Genomic DNA, 20465 nt, shown 5'->3' with positions numbered 1-20465 from the left:
CTCTTCTACCCTCACAAACTACACTACTAATTTGACAGTTTAGAGAATTTTTTAGGGAAAAAAGATGGGTCTTCTCTTTGAGAAGAATCCTCAATATATACTCAATACACAAGATATTTATCACCCTGAATCTCATATTTCTAGCCTATAAATCAGCTTACTAGAGTTATATTGACAAGAAAAGCATGTGATAGCAAAGATATTTTGCTGATTAATCTGAAGCATAAAATCCGTATATGAATTTGATAATTGCATGTGATACATAGAAATTATACACTGATTACAAAAGATAAGCTGTGACCACTAGTAGTATCTCTATGCATTGGAGCGGAAGCAAAAGTTTTGTGTGTGAATAAAAGGCAAAAGCCAATTAGAACGAAGCTAAAAACTTTTGGTAAAATTTACGAATTTACCCTTTCGACTAATTTTAACTAAATCTGTTAATGACATGTAATTCCAGGTAGTGGGATCTTATTCATACGGTTCAACATACGCACAGAGGCAATATCTTGTCTCAGTTAATTAAAACATCAGAGTATATGACTATCAAAAAGCAATGGCGGCAGGTAAATGACTATTTTGCCCTTCCAACTTCTATAACCCACATGTTATGTTTATTGCAAAATTCTTTTCAAGTTATTTAAAATGCGGTTTTCTTATTCGAGTATTTTATTATTGTTTTTTAGGTAAGGACTGACATGTAATTGTCGTTCTATTAAGGTGATGATATATTCTTGACTTGTTCTACAACTTTGATCTTGGTTATTGCCAGGTAACATGCCATTATTATTATTATTTATAGAGTAAATTACAATTTTGTCCTTGTGATATATCTCAAAAGTTATGGTTTTCATCTAGATATTTCGTTTGTTGCACGAGAGGTTGATAAAAGTATCGTTTTGTTGCAAGGTTTGTCCCTGGTAGGGACTGATGGTGTTGCAAAATGCCAGTGAAGTCCAAGTGAAATATGACTATTTTGCCCCTGTCTGTTTTTGTATATGTGGGATGCTCTGAGAACCTGGACTTGCATTTAGCTCCAATCACACTAGTGAAACTAAACCCAAAAGATGTTGTATCATTTCCAAAACTTATTACTCAGGTAACTTCAAATCCTTTTTGTTGAATCATAATGTAGTGTGTTTGGCTTTGCTGAACTTTTTGCAAATTCTGTCTTGTTATCGTAATAACAGAATCAAACATTTACCTCCAATAACATGAGTTTTTTATTATTATTTGAGTTTTTAATCTTTTCATACCGATGTATTTGCCATATGAATTGGTGGTTTTTAGGGAAGTAACAACCAATCACCCTTCTGTTTTCATCCACCAAAACCAGATGATGTTGCTACAAGTGGACACCAAAGGTTTCTATTTCTTATTCACTAATGTTTCTTTTTTCAAGTATACCAAAGTTGAACCTTTCCTTACCCAAAGGTTTCTATTTCTTATTATATGTGGGATGCTCTCACTGGTTCTGAATCTCGTTGTTTGTTATTTAGATGATACGAAAAAGTTGAAGCTCTGTTTCATTTAGCTTGTAGACAAGAAACTGATTTTTCACTTGAACCCTACAGACTATAATAGAGCTTCAAATTAATTGCAAATGTTGTATGCATCAATCAGATGTTCGACAACCAAATGTTGAGGTGTATAACTTTATCTGTTTACATGTTACAATGCTTTCATGTCAAGTAACTTGTTTACTAGCTAATTTACCCATGCAGTGAGTGTAAGTTGTAGGTGACAAAGGAGCAGGTTATTGCTGATGCATAGGCCCATCACCTATTGAAGCTATACCCATCCGTGTAAGTTTTTCACCTAGTTATACTGTCTCAAACTTACATACAGTTCTAATACTTTAAATTTTATCATTTTAAAATTAATTGTTTAGCTTCTCTTTGTACCAACATGTGTGTATGTGTATCCTTTTCAGACACCATGGATCCTTTGATCATCCTGTTAGTTACATGTAAGGTTTTTAAAGTCCATTGCTTCTCATTATTCCATTTAAATTACATGGATTTGATTATAATGAATGAATGTGCAGGCTTTTTGGTTGTTTCTTCAAATGACAGGGATCCTTCCTATCAACTAATATGATGGATCCAAAGATTCCAAAAAAAATTGTTTTTGTCCACAAAGAGCTTCTCACTCCATAAATATCAATTTTCTTATGATTTAAATGTATCAAATATATATTGTGAAGTTCATACATTTGCAGGATGATCATGAACCAAATCCTTGGGAATTTTATGTAAGTGCATTTCCTGTAATACAATTTGTGACTTGGATTTTTTCATAAAGTACAATTTTCTGGAAAAATAACAATTCTATGAAACCATCCGTAAATATAAACCCTTTAACCTTTTTTCAGTTGCAGCAGTTATGGATAGCATTGCACTTTCATCTTTTTTTATTAGGACATTACGCTTCAAAAAATTTACCCAATTATAAAATTGTACTTCGATTTTTTTTTTCTTATTGTGACATTATCCTTCAAATAATCTACCCATTAATTTATAGCATCGAACTTTCAATTTTTTTTTTTTTGCTTTTTGGGACCTAAAAAGATTTACCTAATTAAGAAGTGAAATGGCTTTGTATTTGTATGGCATTGCTAAAACTGCCATACTTCTATGAAGAGGAGGAGGATTTTTCTATTTGGGGACACCTGGCATGCTCTTTTAGAACCTGTATACTCATTTCTGTTACGTTTCTCCATGTTTTAAGGGTTTTGCTCAGATTCTTCCATGTTTTTGTAAATTTTGGGCTTTAATTTTTCCTGATATGTTACATCTGATGGGTTTGATATTTAGCATATCCAACCGATTTTGGAAAAAAGCTTATATCAATCAGGCTGTGTAGTGCTCCTGATATAAGGCAAATAACCTTTTTTTTTTCTTTTTCTTTTTCTTTTTTATTAAGTGCTGCACTGATAAAGTGCTACCTGAATAATAATGACATCTTTATATTTTATGGATTTGTGTCTATATCTATGATTGACTTGATAAAAATTGCTTTCTTTTAGCAAAGAGTTCAATCTATTTTTTTATGTTGAAAAGTTCACTTAATTAAAAAGTTATTAATGTCAAATTCATGTGCATATGTAATTGTGGTCTGTTTGTTAGACCTTGCATGTTTTTCTTTTTACTAACTGGAATTTATGGAATATGGTTACAAAAATGGAGATTATAAGTACTAACCGATTCTTTTTACTTTTACAGTGGAGGAGTTTCTTGCTACAGTTAAACAACATGTTCTTATTGTCAGGTTGGTGGTTTAGGTCCTAATAGGAGTCTTTTTTTGCAATTTTGGTCCTTATTTCATGGTTTCATAACGCTTTTGGTACCAGGGTTGTCAAGTAGATGTTAAATTTATGAAAATGACCATTTTGTCCCTTTCATCATCATCTCTTTCATTTCCATTTTCAAGGAGCGTGATGAAGTTTCAACAAAGTTCTATCTCTCCTTAAAAACAGAATTATCATATATGCTGAAGGAGCAAAAAAAAAAAAAATCTTTTTTTAAAATATGGTACTCATTTCTTGGTTTGATAATGTTTGGTCTCAACTTCAAACAACCTATATGCTAAATTTATGAAAAGGACCATTTTGCCAACTTTAACAACACCGATGTTAAATATTTGTACATGACCATTTTGCCCCTGTCATCTTCTTCTCTTTCATTTCTACGTTCAATCAAATTAAATAAACCGTAAATAAATTTAGAAGTTATTGTTGTTTATAACAACTCATTTTTTGTTTCAGAGATCATTGATTGTTGTGAATAACTTTCAGGACCCTCTTCTGATCAAATTTTTCTTGGGAAAACAACTTTACAACTCTTTTGTGACAACCTTGTGACCAAGTTTTTTATATTTTGGTAAAATTTATGTATTTAACTTTTTGGCTAATTTTAACTAAATCTGTTAATGACATGTAATTCCAGGTTTGGGCATTTTTAATGGGATCTTATTCATAAGATTCAACATACACAGAGAGGCGGTATGTTAGTAGAGTAGATGACTATCAAAAACCATTGGCAGGTAAATGACCATTTTACCCTCCAACTTCCATCACCTACATATTATATTTATTGCAATTTCATGTTGTAGAGTATAGGTTTACAAAAATTAGAGAAAGGAAGGGTTTGATCGAGAAAGATGTGGTATGCAAATGACCATACATTTCAGATTATCTGCAGGAAATGATGGGATTAGCATACTTCATGTTGAATCAATCAAAAAAGATACTGAATATTGCACGGAAAACACCTTCAGCACTTATGTAGTATGTCTGGTAGTTCCTTACAACAAATATTTGTCATTTCTGTTTATTTATTTAAAAGGTGTGCTTTTATTTAGCATATTAGGACATCAATGCCTCATGGTGTGGCCTTTGGTGGATAAAGAGGGTGTTGGTGTTTGCTTTCATTTCTCTTATGAGGTAATAGTCAATTCCCTTTTGTGAAAAAAATTATTATATTTGGGATTTTTCTAAAATAACTTCAGTTTTTAGCAGGAACCTCTTCATTCAGCTGTGATGCTTGTTCCAATTATGTTAAGAAAATATGGATTTCATTTCATTCTTTCTGGTGATCTGTACAATAAATGGGATCAGGTATTGCAATTTTTGTCACTGGATCCTATCTTAATACTTTAATAGAAGATAATTTTGTTTTCCAATTATCAATGAATATATGAATGATTTATCCGTTTTTGTTAGAGTAATGGTGCAATGGATCCCGAGGTTCTAAAAGAATTTGTTTCAGTCCACAAAGAGGTTTTCACTCCTTAAATATCAACTTTATTGTGATTAGGCTATCGAATATATATATATATATATATATATATATATATATATTTATATATATATGAAGTTCATAATTGCATGTGATACAGACAGAGCAAGAGAAACACACTTGCATTTGATCATGAATCAAATCCATGTGCATTTTATATAAGCGTTTTATAGCATCATGTTTTCATTTTCTTTCTATTACATTATTGTACTTTCAACTTTTTTCTTTATCAAGACATTGTACTTTGAAATTTTTTCCTAATTTACACATTTACCCTTTTGGCTTATTTTAACTAAATTTGTTATCGACATGTAATTCCAGGTTTGGGCAATTTTAGTAGGATCTTATTCATACAATTCAACATACGCAAAGACGCAGTATGGTGTCAAAAACAATTGGGAGGTTAATGACTATTTTGCCCTCAAACTTCTATCAACCACTTATTAGATTTATTGCAATTTCAGTATTTCTCCGAAACAGACTAAAAGGTTTACAAAAATTAGAGAAAGGGAGGGTTTGATCGAGAAAGATAAGGTATGAAAATAACCATACATTTTCATTTAAAATTATTTAAAATGTGGTTTTTTATTTAAGTATTTTATTTTTGTTTTTAAGGTAAGGACTTGACATCTCATTGCCTTTCTATGAGGGCGATGATAATCCAAATGTATGCATTGTGCATGATATATTGATGACTTATTTGTTCTACAACTTTGATCTTGGTTATTGCCAAGTAACATGCCATTATTATTATTATTATTTATAGAGTAAATTACAATTTCTTCCTTGTGATATATCTCAAAAGTTATTATCTTCATCCAGATAAAAGTATAGAAGTTTTGTTGCAAGGTTTGTCCCTGGTATTGATAGTATTGCAAAATGTTTGTGAAGTCCAAGTGAAATGACTATTTTGTCCCCCTCTTTTTCTCCTTCATCCTCTAAACCTAAAATTCCTCAAATCTTCATCTTAAATTCTAAACAAACCAAAACCCAAAAATTAAACTAAAACCAAAACTAAATTAAGATCCAGGGTACCAACAAACTGAAGAAAAAAACAGAAAACTAAAGGAGATTGAGAAGATGAAGATAAGGGCAAAAAAGTCATTTTACTTAAAACTAATCAGTCATATTTCTTTAAAACCTTTTTTAACACCATTAGTGCAAGGGACGAACATTGCAAAAAAACTAAATTTAAATTGTTAATTATTTGTGGTTTTTTTATTATACACAATATTTTGCTAATGTTTGTAAGAAACTATTTTTTTTCTCACAGTGCTTGAGTGATCTCTCTCCAATATCATTATTCATCATGAAAGATGAATCACAAGCTTTCTGGTGTTTTTTTTTTCAATTTATAAATTTAAAGGAATTTGACAGAGTTGATTCTGTCCAAATTTTCAACCAAATGCAACATTGAATGGAATCTCGAATTCCAATTCCCTTGGAATCCACAATTCCAATTCTTGGCTGCGAAGCGATTACTAAAAATGGAATTTCAAGAAAATCCAACAGAACTGAATTATGTCCCAATTGTCTGTCAACCAAATACGTCATGAAATGGAATCTCGAATCCCGACTCTGTCGGTATCCGCTATTCCATTTCTTAGCTGCGGTTTCTAACATGTCTAATTTTGTTTTGATAGGGCAACTTAATGCACGACTACTTCAAACAAAACGACTGCTTCTGTTTCCATTCGATTCTGATCCAATTCAAAAAGTGGCAACTAACTTTACTCTTCTACCCTCACAAACTACACTACTAATTTGACAGTTTAGAGAGTTTTTTAGGGAAAAAAGATGGGTCTTCTCTTTGAGAAGAATCCTCAATATACACTCAATACACAAGCTATTTATCTTGTCTCAGTTAATTAAAACATCAGAGTATATGACTATTAAGCAGGTAAATGGCTATTTTGCCCTTCCAACTTCTATAACCCACATATTATTTTTATTGCAAATTCTTTTCAAGTTATTTGAAATGCGGTTTTCTTATTTGAGTATTTTGTTATTGTTTTTAAGGTAAGGACTGACAGGTAATTGTCGCTCTATTAAGGTGATGATATATTCTTGACTTGTTCTACAACTTCGATCTTGGTTATTGTCAGGTAACATGCCACTATAGTAAATTACAATTTTGTGCTTGTGATATATCTCAAAAGTTATGGTTTTCATCTAAGATATTTCGTTTGTTGCACAAGAGGTTGATAAAAGTATCGTTTTGTTGCAAGGTTTGTCCCTGGGATGGTGTTGCAAAATGCCAGTGAAGTCCAAGTGAAATATGACTATTTTGCCCCTGTCTTTTTTTGTATATGTGGGATGCTCTGAGAACCTGGACTTGCATTTAGCTCCAATTACACTAGTGAAACTAAACCCAAAAGATGTTGTATCATTTCCAAAACTTATTACTCAGGTAACTTCAAATCCTTTTTGTTGAATCATAATGTAGTGTGTTTGGCTTTGCTGAACTTTTTGCAAATTTGGGGCCCTTTGGTATTTACTATACTTAATGTTATAAGCCCTCCTCTTTTAGTCGGGCTTGGGAGCGGCAATAACAATCTAAAAAGGTTTTTAAATAGAGGAGTTAGAATTTTTTTTTTATTATTATTATGTACATGTCTTTTTGTGAATACATATAAGACATAACGTTAACTTTTTTAGCCTTTTTAGATACTTTATGCATGATCTCATATTACCCAGCTAACAAACATCATCTTGTTCGTTATATAGGTGTCGGAATACTTTCTATCCCGTATGCCTGGATTCAGACCCCGTTGTCATCAAAACATACCCTAACATAGGCAAAGTGGCATTTGGGAGAAAAGGGAGGGCAATTATTTCAACCTTCATGTGCCTCGAGCTTTTCTTGGTGGCAGTTGAGTTTTTAATTAATTACGGAAGGTGAAAATTTACACATTTCCAGAGGAAAGTTTTGATATTTTTGGAATGAAAATTGGATGGAAAAGGGTTTGTTTTGGTGACTGCTCTTGTGGTATTGCCTATAACCTGGCTAAGAAAATTAAGGGGTGTTGGCATATGTTTTTTTGCTGGTTGGGTAATTGCATCAGTGATTCTGTTCTTGGCTATATCTTGAGCTGGTGCTTTTGATGGAATTGGATTCCATGAGAAAGGGAAACTCTGGAAGTAGAATGGGTTTCCAGTTGCCATAAGCTTGTTTACTTTTTGTTATTATGGTCATGTTGGAATTCCATAAATGATAAGTCCCAGTTTCCAAAGGTTAGTATTTGGTTTTATATTGCAATATTCATACCAAAGTACATTAAAGACGTTATATACTTTACAAAAAGACAAGCATGTTTTGAGAAATAGTGACAATGGAAAGGTAGAAATTAAGACTTTTTAATTATCGGGTGCTTCTATATCAAAACAGATTTCCACATCAAATAGATTTAACTTCATCAAAATAACAAAATTTATCATAGATTATCAGATTATCACAAGACACAAAATTCACAATCATAGATAATCAACAATGGACAGTTATCGGTTATAGAGAAATAGAGAATCAAAGGAAGAACATGCCTTTCAAGATTCATGAATCACCAAATCAGTTGAGTTCTTGAAACTTGATAGACTTTCAGAATGAATAATCAACAATCTTTTTTTTTGATTTTTCAATAATCAATAATCGATAAGAGCCAGGAAGAAGAATCAGAGAATCAAACAGGTAGTGGTTTTTGCGGCTTAAGGAGAATGGAGAATGAAATCAGAGGACAGAGAATGGCTTCCGTGGATAATGGTTTATGCGGTTCTGCTGATGTGCGCGAATGGAGAATCCGGATCGAGATCCCCTAATTGAAATTTGGGTTATGTGGTGCCCTTTGATTTGGGGGCTTAGTTTCATTCTATGTAAGTCTGGCCCTGAAGTTGTACTTTCCCATGGAAACCTGATTGCCAATGTTGCTGGTGGAAGTCTTGAAATTAAGTCCTATCCATCGGATTTGTAAGTAAATGTCAATTGATTCTTCTAATAATGCACATGCTTATTTTACTTATATATAATATATACTTCTTATCTTCCTTCTGCATGCATATATGAAAGGTCCAACCAGATCATATCATGGAGTAAGAAACTCAAATTTCATGATAATGATTTTTTTTCCTACTTATTCACATCTTGACAACACTTCTGTTAATGACATGTAATTCCAAGTTTTTTATGCTTTGGTAAAATTTACGTATTTACCCTTTTGGCTAATTTTAACTAAATCTGTTAATGACATGTAATTCCAGGTTTGGGCATTTTTAATGGGATCTTATTCATAAGATTCAACATACACAGAGGGGTGGTATCTTAGAGTACATGACTATAAAAAAACCATTGGCAGGTAAATGACCATTTTACCCTCCAACTTCCATCACCTACATATTATGTTTATTGCAATTTCATGTTGTAGAGTATAGGTTTACAAAAATTAGAGAAAGGAAGGGTTTGATCGAGAAAGATGTGGTATGCAAATGACCATACATTTCAAATTATTTGAAAATTTGCTTTTTTATTTAAGTATTTTGTTTTTGTTTTTAACGTAAGGACATGACAGGTCATTGTAGTTCTATGAGGGTAACCATTGATTCCATAATGGAAATGGGAACAAATAGCCATTGATTTCATAATGAAGTTGCCAAAAACTTCGATCGATTATGATACTATTTGGGTAGTGGTTGACCGTTTGACCAAGTCTGCCTATTTCCTAACCATCATATAAAATAAAAAAATAGAGAAACTTACCAGGACCCATCTTAAGGAAATAGGCAGACTACACGGTGTGCCAATATCTATTATCTCAGATCGAGATAACAGATTCACTTCTAGATCTTGGAAATTGTTGCAGAGGTCCCTAGGAACCCAAACTAGACATGAGTACAACATTTTATTCACAAACGGATAGACAGGGTTGAAGGATGATACAAAATTTAGAAGACATGCTTCGTGTTTGTTTGATATGCATCGATGATGCATGGTATGCCCACTTACTGCTAGTAGAGTTTTTATACAGCAATAGTTATCACGTTAGCATAAAGGCTGCTTGTTTGTTGGAAAAAAAAAAAAAAAAACTCTTCAGGTCTTGTATGGACATAGATGTCTCCTCTTTGATTTCCAGGGGTTTGCGTCTCACGTTAGCATAGCCAGTTAGGTATCTCTAATTTCTGTGTAGTTTAGTATAATGACACTTTCACCATGTAAAAGTGTCATTATATTTGGAAAACTAAACCCCTGGAGATCGTGGGAAAAGTTGGTCCGATAGCTTACAAACTCAAGTTACCTCAAGAAATCAACAAATTTCTCGATACCTTCCACGTGTGTGATCTCACGAAGTGTGTCTCTGATAAGAACCTTGTTTTCCACCTAATTATACTGTGTCAAACTTACATACAGTTCTAAGACTTTAAATTTTATCATTTTAAAATTAATTATTTAGCTTCTCTTTGTCCCAACATGTGTGTATGTGTATCCTTTTCAGACACCATGGATCCGTTGATCATCCTGTTAGTTACATGTAAAGTTTTTAAAGTCCATTGCTTCTCATTCTTCCATTTAAATTACATGGATTTGATTATAATGAATGAATGTGCAGGCTTTTTGGCCTTTAATCTTTGGATTTCTGATTGGAATTTAATGTAAAGCAATATAAAATATAAATTTATATTTCTAAAATTTATATGGGGCGGGTTATAAACGGAGCGGATCAGTGCTGATCCATACCTGACCCTTTTAATAAAAGAGTTAGCGGGTACGGGTCGTTAACGGGTAAACGGATCAAAAACTATACTCCAAACCCATATAATTTTAAGGGTTTGGATCGGATCAGGGTCAAAACCCGCTCCATTGCCAGGCCTAGTTCTACAACTTTGATCTTGGTTATTGCCAGGTAACATGCCATTATTATTATTTATAGAGTAAATTACAATTTTATCCTTGTGATATATCTCAAAAGTTATGGTTTTCATCTAGATATTTCGTTTGTTGCACGAGAGGTTGATAAAAGTATCGTTTTGTTGCAAGGTTTGTCCCTGGTAGGGACTGATGGTGTTGCAAAATGCCAGTGAAGTCCAAGTGAAATATGACTATTTTGCCCCTATCTTTTTATCCTGTTTTTTGTATACGTGGGATGTTCTGAGAACCTGGTCTTGCATTTAGCCCCAATCACACTAGTGAAACTAGACCCAAAAGATGCTGTATCATTTTCAAAACTTATTACTCAGGTAACTTCAAATCCTTTTTGTTGAATCATAATGTAGTGTGTTTGGCTTTGCTGAACTTTTTGCAAATTCTGTCTTGTTATCGTAATAACAGACTTAAACATTTACCTCCAATAACAAGAGTTTTTTTATTATTATTTGAGTTTTTAATTTTTTCATACCGATGTATTTGCCATATGAATTGGTGGTTTTTAGGGAAGTAACAACCATTCACCCTTCTGTTTTCATCCACCAAAACCAGATGATGTTGTTACAAGTGGACACCAAAGGTTTCTATTTCTTATTCACTAATGTTTTTTTTCAAGTCTACCAAAGTTGAACATATATATATATTTGGAGATAAGGCATCTATATATCTAGGGATGAGCATCGGAACCGGGTACCCGCTTTTGGAACCGGAACCGCCTTGGAACTGTCGGTTCTGGAACTGGAACTGCCTTAAGCGGTTCCGGTTCCGGTTCCTAAAGTTATGGAACTGCCTTAAGCGGTTCTGGTTCCAATTCTCTTTTTTTTGGAACCGCTACCCGCTGGGTACCCGCCGAAACCGGTTTATATATATATATATATATATATATATATATATATATATTGGTATTTCATATAAATATGTGTGTGTTACTTAGACCGGTTTAGAATATATTATGTCCTTTTTTGGTCCGAATTGATTCGATGTGGATCGAACTAAATTGCGGTTTTATCGAAAAAAGTTAAACAAGTTAATGTAACCGGGTTACCCGCTCCCGGAACCGGAACCGCCGGTTCCGGGACTGGATCCAAAAATTTAAGAACCGCCTAGACCGGTTCCGGTTCCGGTTCTAACTTTTTAGGAACCGCCGGTTCCGGTTCCGGTTCTCGCCAAATGAGACGGGTACCCGCCTATGCTCATCCCTATATATATCCGGTGCTGTTACATCGAATTATAGGTATCCGGGTCTGAAAATCCCTTACAAGAAAACGAAACGATCAAACTCAATAGATATGTTGTTGTTAGTTGTTAAACGCCTAACAGAAAGTAAATTGGTAATTAGGTTAGGAGCATAAAGAATGTGATTTAGTTGAAGAGGAGGGAAAGGAGTTGGTAAGGTGGAATGACCAGTACCTTGGATTGGGATTTGGAAGCCATTACCAACAATAATATGTTTTAAATGAGACTTGTTGAAAGAAGACGGGAGATTACCTTGTGTGTTCGTCATGTGGGATGTGGCGCCAGAATCAAGGTACCAATTGTTGTCCGGTGGGTTAAGCGACATAGTGTGCAATGCTTGATCGATATCTGTTGGAGCATAACCGATCTCAGATGCTGCATAGTTTGACTGGGGTGGTCTCGGTCCTAGAATTCCTGGGGCACCCATCTGTTGTCTTGGAGCTGAAGGACGAGGACTGTTCGGATAAGGGCATGGAGGAATTGCCCATGTTGGTGGTGACCAACCCCACATCGGCTGTTGTTGAAAAGTATTTCACCAAGGTTGTTGCTGCTGAGAATAATACCTGGGTTGATGTGGTCCACGAGTCCCACGACCACGTCGACGGCCCCGTGTTTGACCGCTGCCATGCCCTGTTGAGTAGGGAGGGGCATCAGGTTGAGGAGATGGTTCAGAGGGAGAGGGGGATGGTAAGGCGGCTGTAATCTGAGAGGTGGTGGTATGGAGAGCAGTGGCAGGTTGTTGCTGATTTGCTTTGCGTGTCTCTTCCAATATTAGTTTAGACCTTGCTTGATAGAAGTCTGGGAGAGGCATCGTCTGTTGGAGAAGCATGGCAACCCCATCATATTCAGAATTAAGTCCAGAGATAAGTTGTAAGACTAGTCGCTGACTTGAGATAGGAGAGCCAATGTTTGCAAGCTGATCAGAGAGAATTTTTAGTGTCTGGTAGTATGAGGTGATATTGGAGAAACTGTCAAGCCGGGTATTGTTAAATTGTTGTTCAAGATAGATCGCACGGGTATTGCGGTTATCCTGAAAGATGTTGGCTAGAGAATCCCAAGCTTGGGTTGCTGTTGAGTCAGGTTGAAGAATGGTGTGCAGAAGGTCATGAGAAATTGTGCTGTAAATCCATTGCAACACAATGGCATCCACACGATTCTAGAGTTGATCAGTGGTTGCTTTGGTTTTGTCTTTGTCAGCTTCTTTATCTGTTGCTTTTTCTGTACTTGAAGAGGAAGGCTGTATGGTGTGAGGGATGATGTGGTCAAGCACCTCGAATGCTCGGCAATGGATTTTGAAAAGTTCAGCCCATGACGAGTATTGACTGTTCTCCATCTCAAGTTTTACAGGGATGACGTTGTGGATGTTTGTCACTGTGATTGCTGGATGTAGCTTATCCATAGTAGTTGATTGAAGGTTGCGATCGTTGAAAGGAAAGAAGAAGAAATCCGATCACAGGGGAGAAGGAGGACTAGCGGCAGAATTAGGGTAAATCAAGGAGAGCGCTCTGATACCATAAAAGCGTATCAAAAGATTCTGTCCCGTTTCTGTGTTGGTTGATGATATATATAAGGTACAATTTGAGATCCTTTATTTTAGGACCTGATATACATGCCTTATCTCCAAATATATTCAAAATATAATATATATATATATATATATATATATATATATATATATATATATATATATATATATATATCCTAGTCTAATAGTTGTACTTTCCCATGGAAACCTGATTGCCAATGTTGCTGGTGGAAGTCTTGAAATTAAGTCCTATCCATCGGATTTGTAAGTAAATGTCAATTGTTTCTTCTAATAATGCACATGCTTATTTTACTTATATATAATATATATATTTCTTATCTTCCTTTGGCATGCATATATGAAAGGTCCAACCAGATCATATCATGGAGTAAGAAACTCAAATTTCATGATAATGGTTTTTTTTCCTACTTAATCACATCTTGACAACACTTCTGCTTCTTTTTTACTTAATCACTGTATTTTCATTCAGGAAGGACAACATGAAATTTTTGGAATACATGGGGGAATTGAGTTCAACCTATTGTATTCTGCAGTGCCCCATGATTATATAACAGAGTATATGGTATGATGGGTATGATAAATTTATGTATTTTTCCAAGATTCCAAGAATAAAGAACACAAGGTCTTTCTTTTGATCAAATAGTGTATCCTTTTTTTTATTATTATTATATGTGAGATGTTCTCACTGGTGCTGAATCTCATTGTTTGTTATTTAGATGATACGGAAAAGTTGAAGCTCTGTTTCATTTAGCTTGTAGACAAGAAACTGATTTTTCACTTGAACCCTACAGACTATAATAGAGCTTCAAATTAATTGCAAATGTTGTATGCATCAATCAGATGTTCGACAACCAAATGTTGAGGTATATAAATTTATCTGTTTACATGTTACAATGCTTTCATGTTAAGTAACTTATTTACTAGCTAATTTACCCATGCAGTGAGTGTAAGCTGTAGGTGACAAAGGAGCAGGTTATTGCTGATGCATAGACCCATCACCTATTGAAGCTATACCCATCTGTGTAAGTTTTTCACCTAATTATACTGTCTCAAATTTACATACAGTTCTAATACTTTAAATTTTATCATTTTAAAATTAATTATTTAGCTTCTCTTTGTACCAACATGTGTGTATGTGTATCATTTTCAGACACCATGGATCCTTTGATCATCCTGAAATTTATGTAAATGCTTTTATTTTTACTAACTGAAATTTATGGAATATGGTTACAAAAATGGAGATTATAAGTACTAACAGATTCTTTTTACTTTTATAGTGGAGGAGTTTCTTGCTACAGTTAAACAAAATGTTCTTATTGTCAGCCTATATATCTCATTGTGTTTTTTTTTTTTTTTTTGGCAAATGGTGGGTTAAGAAGTATTATATCTATTTCCCACCAATTTCTTTCTTTTTAATCTTGAAATATTATACAAAATTTCATATTTTTTTGTACCAACAGTTTGGTGTTGTCGGGTATGACAGACAAGGGGTAGTTGATCATACCCAAAATCTGGCCACCAAAATTAAAAATAGCCTCTTACTTTTATTTCCTTATACTTTCAATCTTCTTCATATTAAGGCATCATACTTTGATGAATCTACCTAGTTATAGTATTATACCTCCAGTTATTTTCTTCATATAATAGTGAAAGGTGTTTTGTCTTTACATGACATTGTTATACGAATAAATAGAAGTAAGATGCTATAATAAATAAATCAATTTTGTGTTGTGTTTTTATTTTGAAGTTCCATATTGTGTTTTTAGTGGTTGAATACATGATTCTGAATTTGATGCAGCTTGACAGAAGCATGTATCCAGATCTTGAAGACTTTGGTTTGTCTAAATACAAACAAGATCTTAAGCAAGTCACACCAGAAGGAATATTTTTACAAGGGGGAGATGGAAGCCAATGCATGTTCTTTTTTTTTCTTTTGAAAATAACAAAAAAGGGTATTATGGTCTTTTTGTTTGTTTACATTTAATTGCAATACCTAATATGAAGCTTGTCTTCAGCATTGAGTCCAAGATTGGCAGGGGAAAGGATATTCTTTGTTGTTTTAATGATTTGTTGCAATTCCACTTTTAAGGGGTATTTTGGTCCATTTCTGCATTTATTAAAGAAAATCCTCATTTTTTTAAGACATGTGTATGTAATACTAAAAATCAACTTAATAAAAGACTAGTTTTATATGCCAATGTTTATGGATCTTCGGGATCCCTCGAAAGGGAGTGTCCTATTATCAGCTCTTGTCATCGGGGATCGGAGGTGGGTTATGCACCTTGTCTCTAGGAGAGTTCACTTCAGGATTGGATTGCTGTGGAGGTTTCGCGGGCCGTCCACGAGGAGTTACTCGATATTATTGAGCTTGTTACTGGCAGGGTAACCGCTAGGTTTCAGCATCAGACAGCGACTATGCAGGTCGTTGGTGGGGTAGTCGGGGTAACTCGGAAGCAAGAGATTGGGTTAGATGTGCACCTTGGAAAGAGGAAGCGGGAACATGGTTTGAGCCAACCAACCGAGCAGTTGAGTTCGACTGTAGCAGGAGTCAAAAACCCAAAGGGCGAAGTGGTACAGAAAGATGTTCGTAGCAGATCTAAGTGCGGAAGGTGCGGGCGGAAGGGTCACAAGCGTCAAGAATGCACATTGGAGGAAGAGTTGTGACATCGTTGTCATCAGCCTGGACACATCAGAGCGAATTGCCCCCGCATAAGGGTTAAGGCAGCTCCGGTTTCATTACAGATACTCCAGCTGGGAGGGGTAGTTCAAGTTCCGTCTCCCATGGTTACGTAGGAAGTCAAGATTGAGCCGCAATAGACCATTGGTATGTATTTCATTTCAGCTTCTGCTTATGATTTTATTGTTATGGTACCGCATCGAGTTAGTAAGTATATTTCAGAATAATATATTTCATGCTTATGATAAAGTTATATGCCATCTGCATACCATGGATGTTGGAGCAGTAGTTCGAAGATGTTTCCCTTTGAGCAGGCGAAAAGTGCGTTGTTACAAACTTCCACCAGTCCTTCGCTCCCAAGCGAAGCTGGTTCAGCGCGAACCGTACTCTCAAATGCTCAGGAGATGAGCAAGTGATGAAACACCCCTCCATTTCAGAAATCCATCTCATAGCCGTCACCGGGTCCTGGGTCCCATCAAACTCTGTTGGTTTCGTGTTGCCGAACTCCCGGAACACCAACGCATCACCACCCTGCAGCCTCGCAGCAGCAACAGCTGCGGTAGCCGCCGCAACACCAGCCTCAGAAAGAGCAGCATAACGCTCGTCGAAAGTCTCAATCAGCGTGGTCTTAATAGACCCGAACATCTCTGGTATCTCTGCCCTGATGGCCGCAGCCACCTCCTCGTGAATGATCCGACGGATCTCCTCATCGCTAGCCCCAACGCCCTCTGGCATATGACGTGTCCTCACCATGATCAATCTCTGAAATACAACATATGATAAATTAGAATCCATTCGAGTATACTCACACTCGACACTCATCCCTCCTTGATCCTTGGTATTCCGAAGATTCTTACTTGGACCGTACACCACCCCGATGCTTTCAGTAGTACGGGCCCAATACTACTGTCCACACCGTTTCAGTATACACCCCAAATCCTCCACTTCGAATCCCAATTTCCAAGTACTATATCACTTTCTAACATATCTCTCATAAGCTCCTCGGTGCTACCTATTCTCTCTCAAGCATCTCATAGCAGCTCACCTCTCCCTAGGCTAAGACATCACAAATCAGGGCACTCTAGTCCTAATAGGAATACCTAGCCTACTTTAGCAAGAGAATACATCATAACAATCTCATAAACATATAATATAAGAGTATTTTGGGAAATCACCGTTCAGGCGCTGACTGATCGTACACACGTTTCTCCTCTGAATTTCTCTAGAAATCTTTTACTTTTTTGAAAATTTGGTTTTCTTTTTGAAAATATTTTCCAAATCCTCAGTTTGAGTTCAAATACTCCCGAAGGTGTACCCGAATCCCTCAAACCAAGGCTCTAATACCAACTTGTAACATCGTAAATTTCAAGACAGTTTTCTTCGAATTTTATAAAAACATAATTCACTTAATATTCATAAAAAAACCATGTTTGAAATTCAATTCAAGTAATACAAAAAATCCCAAGATCTGAAAATCATAAATCCCATGTGTGTGTACAGATCAAGCCGACGCCTTCCCGCGGTCATCACTAGTATCTGAAACAATAACACCAAACACTGTAAGCACAAAGCTTAGTGAGTTCCCCAAAATACCACATATAACACATATTAGCCACTCGACCCTATAACTCTGTGGGTCCGTGCACCCAAACTCTGTGAACCCTCAGGTTCTAACTCTGTAAACATGCACAACATAAATCACAAAGAATAATGCAGCGCAACACATAACACAAATATAGCATACAAGCATTGTATCACATAACTCTAGTCACCTACTCAAGGTATGTATAGTGAGAAGACTCACCTCGCGTATCTCGGTAACTCTCAAGTCCCTGAAATCACTCGTGCTCGATCTCCCGATCTATAATCCTCCTATAACACAATACATCTCTAAATAACACTTCACAACTAAGGTTGACTATCCCTTATCAAGTCAACATAGGTCAACACTGGTCAATGGTCAACGGTCAACTTTGACCGGACTCGGCGAGTGCACTATAGCGACTCGGCAAGTCTATGCGCATACACTGATTTCCCTGGGATCCTCACTTGACACGATGAGTATTCTCCTAGCTCGACGAGTTCCATCTGGCATGAGTTGTGGGGCCTCCACGACTCAACTCGCCGAGTCTCAAGAACAACTCGGCGAGTCCCAGCTTAACTCAGTCCACCTGTCAACTCACTCTGACTCTCCCTGACTCACTAAGTCAATCCCTTAACTCGGCAAGACCACTCGCTGAGTGGTGTTGGGCAATCTTCATGCTACTCGTCGAGTCTGTTCTTCGGACTCGGCGAGTCCATGCCATGCAACAACTCAAACTCGCTCCTGAGGTCAGATCTGTTCCATACATTCATAGATCTGGCCTCCCCAAGCATGATAATCACGTAAAGTCCAAACCTTGGGGCTTAAACAACAACTATTTGCTCATAAATGATGTTTTAGCCCCATATCTCATAACTCTAGGCCAATACTCTCATGAACACTCATAAAGCTTAAGGAATACAGCTCTTCTGGACCTCTATGGATCTCATCTCAAGCCTTATCATGAATAGGGACGAAATGGACATCAAATCTAACCAACAAAGGGGTCAAGAAACCCTAAACCCCCATGTTCATCATAAAAGCGAAAAAGGAAACCAAGATATACCTCCAAGATGATGCTCTGAGCTCCAAAAATCACAGAATGTCCACTTCCCTTGCCTTCTCTTAGCTAGAATCTCCTTTGCCTTGCCAAACCAAGCTCCAAAGGTCAATAATGGTCTCTTTTCTCACCCAAAACGCTCAAATCTCTTTAGGTTTTCTCTCTAGGGGTTGGTGGCCGCAAATGATGGCCATAAGCCCCTTTAAATAGGTCTCAAACCCTGGGAATTAGGGTTTCATTGGATGAGCTGGGAGTTCAGATAACGTTACAACAATTGGTTTACGCTTTTCCTTAGCTTTGGGAAGCCGGTTCCAGGTGATGGGTTTTAGCCATAAGAACTTTCCTATGTGCGCATGCGAAACCCTAATGCTTGGATCTAGGCTTTCTAATAAACATGCTTTTGAATCCAAGACTTCTAATGGCTAATTAGGTTAAACAACAATATTAAAACAGATCTAGAATCATACCTTTGAATTCCTTGTTGATCTTGTTTGTCTTGGAGCTTCTAGAGTCACAATTGTCACTCCTCTAATGGCTTACAAACACCAATAGCAAGCAAGATGATTTAGGAGAGAGGAGAGGGGAGGAATTCGACCAGAGGTTCCTTACTTAAGGTTGTGTGTCGAATTCCCTCACCCATAGGGGCTATTTATACTATTAGACTCCTTAAGGGTTTCACCCTAAACCCTAATTGGATAATCTTCTCTTAAGGCTATCCAAATCCATTCCATAGATAACCCTATGGACGATTTGAGCTATCCTAAAAGCTCTTAGAATCCGTCCAAGGTATATCCTAATGGATTTACAGTCTAAAGTCTAACTATCAAACAATTGACAGTTTATACCCTCTTATTTAATTAATCTCTTTAAGTCACCAAATTAATACCAATTAATTTATGACTTATATTAATCAAATAGCTAAATATTATTCCTTATAATATTTACTCTCTCTTAATAAATCATCCTTCAAGTTGCTATGGTGAAGGCAACCCAAAAGGACCATGCACAACCGAATATAGTTATAGCCTTAGACACTATTCCAACAGTCTCCCACTTGGATAAGTCTAGTAACTATACAAGTACAATTCGGTTTGCAATCGTAGCTCTCAAAGACGCTGTCAACTCTGATCTAATCAATCTTGTCCTTTAGATAAGGGATCGTACAGTCCTCTGTTAGATATCATGCTGACAATCCTATGGAATGGTTAGTCTAGCATTTAGATTTCTCGATCTCCGATTTATTTGACATAGAACTTAATCGAACACATCAATTCAGTTCTGACCGGGCCCGGCACATAAGTCAAATCAAATCATCGAGTGGCCAAGATATCTCTTCTATCCTCTTAGGATAAAATTTACAGATAAACTTCGACTTATATGCATTTACTTATTCATTAACCAACTATACACAACAATGCGTTTTATAACATCAAGTTACTGATGCGTTTTCGCATTATCAATGCACAATCAATTAATAAATAATAAACCATATATCTAGGTTTTAAGACCATATGATATTATCGTCTTGCGATCACCTTTTATATCGTATTCCATAAGGTGATTCCAGCAAGCGCGGGTTTATTCCAATGCTCAAAACCAGTTCATAAGCACTCATGAACGTTGCAGCAACCCTTGCTATGTCTAACACCATTTAGAC

General features: G+C 35.9%; 1 protein-coding gene and 1 long non-coding RNA gene across 6 annotated transcripts; both read left to right on the top strand.

The window, feature by feature from the left end:
- The first annotated feature begins 469 nt into the window (after nucleotides 1-469).
- LOC145013119 (uncharacterized) lies at nucleotides 470-3273 on the top strand. The gene is made up of 9 exons (XR_013664840.1): nucleotides 470-566; nucleotides 687-772; nucleotides 910-1099; nucleotides 1291-1364; nucleotides 1575-1646; nucleotides 1725-1805; nucleotides 1934-1969; nucleotides 2048-2254; nucleotides 3225-3273. It is a non-coding gene; the product is annotated as an uncharacterized LOC145013119 (long non-coding RNA).
- Nucleotides 3274-3950: 677 nt separating this feature from the next.
- LOC145008205 (uncharacterized) lies at nucleotides 3951-15574 on the top strand. Of its 5 annotated transcripts, none has more exons than XM_078966833.1 (14): nucleotides 3951-4044; nucleotides 4114-4288; nucleotides 4363-4444; nucleotides 4520-4618; nucleotides 4724-4780; nucleotides 5121-6699; nucleotides 6819-6904; nucleotides 7028-7209; nucleotides 7527-8760; nucleotides 9051-9145; nucleotides 13959-14051; nucleotides 14281-14352; nucleotides 14431-14511; nucleotides 15288-15574. In XM_078966833.1, exons 2-6 carry the CDS (start codon nucleotides 4206-4208, stop codon nucleotides 5244-5246), a joined length of 447 nt encoding a protein of 148 aa, XP_078822959.1. In that variant the 5' UTR covers nucleotides 3951-4044; nucleotides 4114-4205; the 3' UTR covers nucleotides 5247-6699; nucleotides 6819-6904; nucleotides 7028-7209; nucleotides 7527-8760; nucleotides 9051-9145; nucleotides 13959-14051; nucleotides 14281-14352; nucleotides 14431-14511; nucleotides 15288-15574. The 5 variants fall into 5 exon arrangements, with proteins under 5 accessions (XP_078822959.1, XP_078822958.1, XP_078822957.1 ...); XM_078966832.1 differs by having other exon boundaries at nucleotides 13959-14060; nucleotides 14206-14352; XM_078966831.1 differs by having other exon boundaries at nucleotides 13959-14111; nucleotides 14206-14352.
- The last annotated feature ends 4891 nt before the right edge of the window (nucleotides 15575-20465 follow it).

The sequence above is a fragment of the Lactuca saligna genome, chromosome 8 (genome assembly GCF_052625555.1).
Source record: "Lactuca saligna cultivar CGN05327 chromosome 8, ASM5262555v1, whole genome shotgun sequence".
Lineage (NCBI taxonomy): Eukaryota > Viridiplantae > Streptophyta > Magnoliopsida > Asterales > Asteraceae > Lactuca > Lactuca saligna.
Note: the sequence above shows the minus strand (reverse complement) of the source record. Positions and strands in the feature narration are given on the sequence as shown.

Coding starts and splice junctions, on each gene's coding strand:
- LOC145008205 (XM_078966833.1), top strand. CDS start 4,206: ATGATGGGATTAGCATACTTCATGTTGAATCAATCAAAAAAGATACTG. Junction 4,289..4,362: donor ACACCTTCAGCACTTATGTA/GTATGTCTGGTA, acceptor GCTTTTATTTAG/CATATTAGGACATCAATGCC. Junction 4,781..5,120: donor TTGTTTCAGTCCACAAAGAG/GTTTTCACTCCT, acceptor ATGTAATTCCAG/GTTTGGGCAATTTTAGTAGG.